We start from the raw sequence: 8,996 nt of genomic DNA, 5'->3' as shown, positions 1-8,996 counted from the left end.
GCACATGTCACGCGATCGCGTCATCCATGCGGACGCGTCATTCACGCTTTTCCTTGCCACGCGTTCGCGTCGTCCATGCTACCGCGTCGCTTGAGCTTTTCCAATCCGCGTGGCCGCGTGAGCCATGCGACCGCGTCACTGCGATTTGCTCTCCTTCGCGCGGTCGCGTGAGCCATGCGACCGCGTCACTTATCGCTGGTTACCTCCTCAAATTTTTGTGTTCCTTCCATTTTTGCTAGCTTCCTTTCCAATCTCCAACTCATTCATGCCTTATAAAGTCTGAAACATTCAACACACAGATCACGGCATCGAATGGAATAAAGGAGAATTAAAAATACATAATTAAAGTCTCTAGGAAGCAGTTTTCAAACATGTTATAAATTCAGGAAGGAATTATAATTTCATGCTAATTTAATGAATAAGTGGGTAAGGATCATGATAAAACCACACAATTAAACATAATATAAACCATAAAATAGTGGTTTATCAGTGGATCCTCAATATCAAAGTGGTCCCCAGGCATTTAAGAAAAGCTGCAAATGAAGCCAGATTTATTTTGATTTAATTTTATTTTATTTATAATTAGGAAAAGATATTATTTTAGTTTTAGAAAATATATTTTACATTTATTAGGATTATATATAAAAGGGAAAATAATCAGCCCTTCGGACATCTCTTCTCTTACCTCATTCCACACTTTACAGTTTTTGAGAATCCTAGTTTTCTCTCTGAACCATGAGTAACTAAAACTCCACTGTTAAGGTTAGGAGCTCTGTCTATTGTATAGATTGATACTATTATTTTTCTATTTTAATTCATGTATTGATTTATGATTCAAGAATTGTTTTCGGTCTTTATCTTATGAATTTGGGTGGAACGAAAGTATGACCCTTGTTCTAATTGAGTTCTTGTATAACTTGGAAAAGCTCTTTACTTGAACAACAACTTGAAAACATATTCTCCTAAATTTCTAATTATCTGGACTTAACGGGATACGTGACATATAATCCTCTTATATTTGGGTAATTAGGATTTCTGTGGCATATAAACTAGAATTGAACTTCACCTCTAATTGGAATTAAGTGACCAAGGAATTGGCGGTTGATGAAGGTTAGAGGTGACTAAAAAGGTCTAAGGAATTATGGTTTAGTCACATATAGTTTGCCATGAATTAAATCTTGCATGATTAAAATAGTTAGTAAGAAAAGTCAATCCGAAAAATAGATATCTCTGAAGCCTTAACTGTTTCTCCATACATATTTCACAACATGTTTACTGCTTGTTTTCTGATTCTCTGAATTACTGTTTAATGTAATTGAGACCCAAACACTATTTTCTGCTTGTCTAACTAAGTAAATTAATCAACCATTGTTGCTTAGTCCATCAATCCTCGTGGGATCGACCCTCATTCACCTGAGGTACTACTTGGTACAACCCGGTGCACTTGCCGATTAGTTTGTGGTTATAAATTCCGCACCAGCCACCGGCCCAAATCTCTTCAAAATATCAAATGGTCCAATGAACCTCGGATTCAACTTCTTGGTCTTAATCGCTCTTCCAATCCCAGTTGTCGGTGTAACCCTTAGAAATACATGTTCTCCCACTTCGAAATCTATCGATTTTCTTCTCTGATCCGCGTAATTTTTCTGTCGACTCTGAGCAGTTAGAATCCTTGCACAAATCTTCTTAATGTTTTCAGTAGTCTCTACTATCAAATCTGGACCCAATACACTTACTTCACCAGATTCATACCAATAAAGTGGAGATGGCACTTCTGTCCATACAAGGCTTCATACGGAGCCATCCCAATGCTCGCATGAAAGCTGTTGTTGTATGCAAACTCCACCAATGGCATGTAACGGTCCCAACTTTCGGGTTGATCTAAAACACATGCTCTCAGCATTTCCTCCAACGTCTGAATAGTCCTTTCTGACTGTCCATTAGTTCGCGGATGATATGCGGTACTGAGACATAGTTTTGTATCGAAAGCTCTTTGAAAAGCTCTCCAAAACCTTGATGTGAATCGGGGATCACGGTCTGACACTATGCTCGATGGCACACCATGCAACCTTACTATCTCCTTGATATACAACCTCGCCAACTCTTCCATTGAACAACTTATTTGGATAGGTAGAAAATGAGCGGATTTGGTTAAGCGATCCACGATCACCCAAACCGCATCAAATCCCCACCTTGTCCTTGCTAAACCGGTCACAAAGTCCATGGCAATTCCTTCCCACTTCTACTGAGGAATCTCAAATGGCTGTAACATTCCCGATGGTTTCTGATGTTCTATCTTCACTTTCTGACATATCAAGCACTTGGATACCAACGTTGCTACATCACCTTTATCCCAAGCCACCAGAATATCTTCTTTAAGTCATAATACATCTTCGTGCTTCCGAGATGAATAGAAAACCCACTGTTATGAGCTTCCGACAACAAATCTTGCCTCAAACTCCCGACATCCGGTATGCAAATCCTTTCCTTGTATCTCCATAATTCTTCACCATCCTTAGTGAATTCTTCACGCCTCTTCTCACCAACTGGTTGAAACAATTGTTGAAGCTTCTGCTCATCTTGGTGAGCCCTCTGAATCTCTATCTTAAACGTACTCAAAATTTGCAACTGATTCAAACAAGCTCTTCTGGCAACTTCACCAATATCCAGTTTAAGGTCTACAAACTTATCCACTAACTCCTCCTTTTTGATTCTCATCCAAGCAATTGTTAACGATTTCTGACTCAATGCGCCTGCTACCACATTTGCCTTGCCAGGATGATAACTCAATTCAAAATCATAATCCTTTAGTAACTCCATCCACCTTCTCTAACGCATATTTATCTCTTTCTGATCAAAGATGTACTTCAGACTCTTATGATCAGAAAAGATGCAAAACCTCACTCCGTACAAGTGGTGCCTCCAAATCTTCAATGCAAACACAATCGCCGCTAATTCCAAGTCATGAGTTGGGTAATTCACCTCATGCGATCTCAGCTGTCGCGATGCGTAAGCCACCACATTCTAATGTTGCATCAACACGCAACCCAAACCCTTCAATGACGCATCACAATATACTTCAAACGGTTCATGCGGTTCTGGCAAGATTAAAATAGGTGCTGAAGTTAGCTTTTGCTTCAAAGTATGAAAACTCTCTTCACACTTCGACGTCTAAACAAAAGGCGCTTCTTTCCTTGTCAATTTAGTCATCGGTAGTGCAATCCGGAAAAATCCTTCGATAAATCTTCGGTAATATCTGGCTAAACCCAAAAAGCTTCTGACTTCCGTCACAGTCGTCGGTCTCTCCCATTCCATCACCGCTTCTACCTTAGAAAGATCTACGACTATTCCCCCTTTGCTCACCACGTGACCTAAGAACTTCACTTCCTCTTTCCAGAACTCACACTTCGACAACTTAGCGTACAACTTTCGCTCCTTTAGGATTTGCAACACAATCCTCAAGTATTCCTCATGCTCCTTTGCCGTCTTAGAATAAACTAAGATGTCGTCTATGAAAACCACCATGAATTTGTCTAAAAAGGGATGAAACACTCTGTTCATGTAATCTATGAAAACAGCAGGTGTATTCGTTAACCCAAAGGACATCATCGCAAACTCGTAGTGTCCATAACGTGTCCTGAACGCAATCTTAGGGATATCATCCTCCTTTACCCTTATCTGATGGTAACCCGACCTTAGATCAATCTTGGAAAACACTCCAGCTCCTTGCAGTTGATCCATCAAATCATCTATCCTTGGAAGCAGGTACTTGTTCTTCACAGTCACTTTGTTTAGCTGTCGGTAATCCATGCACAGTCGCATTCCTCCATCCTTCTTCTTTACCAATAAAACTGGCGCTCCCCACGATGATACACTTGGTCGAATGAACCTCTTGTTCAGAAGTTCTTCCAACTGAGTCTTTAACTCTGCCAGCTCTATCGGAGCCATCCTATACGGCGCAATCGACACTAGTCCGGCTCCCGGCACCAATTCAATCGCAAATTCAATCTCCCTTTGAGGTGGGAATTCAGGGATATCTTTCGGGAATACCTCCGGAAAATCTCTAACAACCGGAATCTGATCTAAGTTTTGGGTATCACCCAAAGTGTTAGCAGTTAAATAGATGTAACCCTGCTACTCTTCCCCACTACAATGCACCATCACCGAGTTTAGGTAGTAACCTTCAGCTATCACTACTCTATTTTCTCCTTCTGGCATAAACTGAATTGTCCGTTCAAAGTAATCCAACAAAACCCGGTTCTTTGACAACCAATCAAATCCCAAAATCATCTCCAATCCAATCATTGGCAAACAAATCAAGTCATGCACAAAGTCTCTACCCTCAAGCTTGAAACCTACTTGTCTACAACCTGACCTAGTCATAACTGTCTGATGCGGAGTATGTACATGCAGATCAAATGGTAACTCTGACACTTTCAAGCCTAGTTTCTCAACTTTAGCAAACGAAATAAACGAATACGAAGCCCCAGTATCATACAATGCAATTAAGGTCTTATCACCAATTAAACAAATACCTCTCATCAATGGATCCGCCATGGAAGCATCCTTGGCATTCACAGCAAAAACTCGACTCTGATGCTGACTCTGACCCGCAGTCGAGTTCCTCCCACGAGTGCAATCCCTCGCAATATGGCCAGGTAACCCACAGTTTGAAGCACCCACCTATACCAATCTTGCAAGAGTCATAAGAATGAAAACGTCCACAATTCACACAAGCTAAATTTGGAGAACTCTTACTCTGATTTCCTCTCCCTTTGCCACGCTGAAACTGATCATGGGTGTTCTTTCTGAAGCCTCCTTGCCCTTGAGGCATATATCCTCCTCTCTTAAAGCTTTGTCCTCTCGGATGAAAATACTTGCCACGTCCTCGACTAGAACTCCCTCCATGAGTTTCCTTGGATGAAGCTACCGTCTTGGCATACTCCTCAACCACCCTTGCTTTGTTCACTATGTCGGAGAAGACACGGATCTCCAAAGGAGCCACGGCAGTCATAATTTTATCCTTCAGCCCCCTTTGGTATTTAATACACTTCCAACTCTCATAAGTCTCCGGGGCACCCTGACATACCTTAGAAAACCTACAGAGTTCCTCAAACTTGCTTGTGTAGTCCGCCACAGATAGGGAATCTTGCTTCAGTTGCATCAATTCCATCTCCTTTGCTTCTCTTGCAGACTCAGGGAGGTACTTCTTATAGAAGGCCGTTTGGAACACATCCCACGGAAATGTCGGCGTTCTGAAGCTGTAGTAAGAGACACTCTACTTGCCACCAGTGCTGGGCCTCTCCCGCAAGCTGATAAGCGGCAAAGTCAACATATTGATTGATGGGGACATGCTGCGCCTGTAAAGCACGCTCCATAGCCTGGAACCAGTTGTCTGCTTCCGTAGGATTAGTTGATCCTCGAAAAATTGGCGGATGAACCTTGAGGAACGTCCCCAAGGTCATCGAAATTCCTCCGGTGTTATCGCCGTTTCCCTCAGCAATATCATTAGCATTCCCTTCGCCGTTTCCATTGCCATTCCCAGCCAGTTGGCCTAACCTCTGCACAACTTGCAGAGTCGCAGCAGTATTAACTTCCATAGTATTAGCGAGATTTGCCATTGCCACCATGAATTTGGCATGGTTATCAACTGGTTGCTCATTCTTACTTTCTCGTGAATGTGCTTGAACTCGTCCGCGAGTTGCCATGTAGGGTTCCTATCTACACCAAACAATCGATATCAAGGTGATCAGTCTCAATATCAAAAGTCTAGTGCTTTAATTATCCTAAACAGGCACTCACAAACAAGCATGCTATGCAATATCAAGCAGATAACCTAATAACATCAAAGAAAAGACACACATAGTATGCAATGAAGCACAACCGGTCCATCCCTCAGGCTCACGAGGATAAACCGCTCTGATAACACTAAATGTAATACCCTAATTAGCCTAAGCTTTACCTCGCGTCGTAAAACAAAGGTTAATCAGAGATCACGATAGTTCTAAACTCATACGTATAATATATATAGAAAGAATAGTAAAATCTAGAAGCCCGATGAAGGATATAGATTGATGACCGGAATTCACTCCCCATATAAAAATGATGAATCCGTTCTTTTGGCAAGCGCACAAAAAATTATCGTCAAGTAATAACCCACAGTGGAGTGGGATCGTATCCACAGAGATTGGTAGATTTGAGCAATTTTAATTAATTCGTAAATTAGTTAAGCTGAACATTAGAGAGTGTGTTTGCAGATTTGTAAATAGACAGAATTATAAATTACTCAAAAGTAAAGAAAAGCAGTAAAGTGCAGAAATGGAAATGGCAATACTGTAAAGTGCAGAAACTTAAATGACTTAATTGTAAATGGGAATGGGGATTGACAGAATGTAAAGAAAGCTATAAAGAAAGTGGAAGATAAGAATAGGGGGAATTCATTGAGATCAGGAAATATTGTCTCTTTGGATTAAATTTAGTTCATCTCATCTGCAATCATGCAACTCATTAACCTCTTGGCAATCATGATTGATTGAGCCCCAATTTCTTGGTGACTCAATCTCTCAGATCTTGATCAATAGCCAATTCCTTGGTTTAATTGCTCATGAAGAGAGATATGCTTGGTCCCTGATTATACCACACATCATCATAGGTCTAAGTAGAGGGAGGATTATATGTCATCATATCCAAACACCAAAACCCAGATCCTACTCAAGTGCGAGAAGGGATTTCTAGCATGATTTTATGTTTTCTTTTCCAAGGTTCCTATGAAACCCATTTTGCATTCAATCTCTTTTCCAAGATGATTGAACACTAACATTAAAACGAAATTCCTTCTAGAAAATCAAAGAGAAGATGAAGAGAAGAAGAAATCAACTATCATTAATCCATCAAGTACAACAGAGCTCCATCTCTCAATGAGAGGGAATTTAGCTACTTATAGCTCAGAGAAAAATATAAGAGATGGAAGAGATGATAAAGTGAAAAAGTAATCTAACTATGCTTCAACTAATAGCTCAACTGCTTAATCCCTTTCTCAGTACTTTCAGGGGTTATTTATACTACTCCTAACACTAGAATAAAGAAAATACAAAAGAGAAAGGAAAAATAAAATTTGGAGGGAAAAGAAACTCAATAAATGTGACCTTCCAGGCTGGCCTTTGGTTGGCGTTCAAGTGGCGTACCACGCCTAGCCTCCAATTTGGCTTGGCGCGCCATGCCAAGCTCTTCAAGTGGCATGCCCCATGTATTGATGTCCCTGGCGTGCGACGCCTTCGAGCCCAAGTGGCACGCCTAGCCCCTTTCCTTCTTCTTCTCTTCTCTGTAAAGTTGAACTAGCGTGGCACGCCCAGGGTCTAGCGTGTGACACCCACTATGTATGCTTGGTTCTTCTCTTTGGCCAATTGACCTAGCGTGGCACGCCCAGGGTCTGGCGTGCCACGCCCATTATGTGTGCTTGATCCTTCTCTCTAGCCAATTGAACTAGCGTGGCACGCCCAGGGTCTGGCGTGCCACGCTCAGCATTCCTTTTCGATCCAGTAGCTGGTGTGCCACGCCTGGTCCTTCAAGTGGCGCGCCTAAGTGAGAATCTGGAGCTGGCATGCCACGTCTTCGACACCAAGTGGCATGCCCAGCCTTTGCTTTGGCCCCTTTTTATCATTGGCGTGCCACGCCTGGATGCTCAAGTGGCACACCTAAGTGAAAATCTGGAGCTGGCGTGCCACGCCTTTGACACCAAGTGGCACACCCAGCCTTTGCTTTGGCCCTTTTTATCATTGGCGTGCCATGCCTGGATGCTCAAGTGGCACGCCTAAGTGAGAATCTGGAGCTGGCATGCCACGCCTTCGACACCAAGTGGCATGCCCAGGCTTTTGGCTTTCAACCTCTTCTTTGGAAACTTGTATTAGCATGCCACGCCTTGATGCTCAAGTGGCACGCCCCTTTAGTGTGGCTCTTTTAACTTTACGTGCCACACCTAGGCCTTCAAGTGGCACGCCCAAGTGACAATTTGAAGCTGGCATGCCACGCCTTCGATACCAAGTGGCACGCCCAAGTGATAATCCCCTCTAGATGGATGAACTGGCGTGCCACGCCCCATGGTTCAAGTGGCACGCCCATAGTGTGTGATGGGCTTTGGCGTGCCACGCCCAGCCTGGCGTGCCACACCCCTTTTATGGCCTTCAGCATTGCTCTCTGGAAAATTGCACTGGCATGCCACGCCCAGCTCCTGGCGTGCCATGCCCATGTAAAATGTTCAAACATGCTTCTCTGGAATTCATAACTGGTGTGCCACGCCCAGTTCCTGGCGTGCCACGCCCATATAGAGGACTTGAGGATCCTTTCTGGAATTTAATACTGGCATGCCACGCGCAGCTCCTGGCGTGCCACGCCCATACATTTTTATGGCGTTTGTTCCAAGTGGTACGCCAGTTTCACATGCCCAGCTTGTTTTGTTGTTTTCTTCCATTTTTGTTGCTCTTTTCCACCTGAAATTCAGCACAATCCCATTTCAAAGCAATGTACCATAATATTCATCAATTAACTCATGAATTTCAATGATCAAATGAGATTATGCTCTTTTTTTGTCCTTTTTATGCAAAAAAAAAGGGTAAATGATGCAAGTCATCATAGCTCAAAACAGGATTTGAAAAGCGCAAAACGTACTAACGAAGCTACTAACTTAAAGCTCAAGATACAGATAAGATATATCAAAATATAATAGTATAATATCATAAGAATCTAGCCACGGCTCGCAAAGTTTAAGCCGGCTAGCCATATACAGACAAAAAAGAACCAGACAGTGAAAACAACTTATACAATTTTTTTCTCTCAAATACAAGCCTCTAGGAAAAACAAAATACAAGAGTGAGAGACATATACAAAATAAGCCGAAAAGACTCAAAAAGATATCCGGATCCTCCGCTTCTGTCAGCAACCAGACAACTCACCGAGGTGGGTTGCGACCTGCATCTGAAAAACACAACAAAAATATGGTA

At 42.4% G+C, this 8,996-nt stretch overlaps 1 protein-coding gene across 1 annotated transcript; it reads right to left on the bottom strand.

The window, feature by feature from the left end:
- On the bottom strand, window positions 4,135-5,173 carry LOC107633519. Its single transcript, XM_016337135.1, has 3 exons — window positions 4,733-5,173; window positions 4,408-4,683; window positions 4,135-4,290 (listed from the first exon to the last, which is right to left on the bottom strand). Exons 1-3 carry the CDS (start codon window positions 5,171-5,173, stop codon window positions 4,135-4,137), a joined length of 873 nt encoding a protein of 290 aa, XP_016192621.1.

Source organism: Arachis ipaensis, chromosome B03 (assembly GCF_000816755.2).
Source record: "Arachis ipaensis cultivar K30076 chromosome B03, Araip1.1, whole genome shotgun sequence".
Lineage (NCBI taxonomy): Eukaryota > Viridiplantae > Streptophyta > Magnoliopsida > Fabales > Fabaceae > Arachis > Arachis ipaensis.
This window is presented reverse-complemented; position numbering and strand designations above follow the sequence as displayed.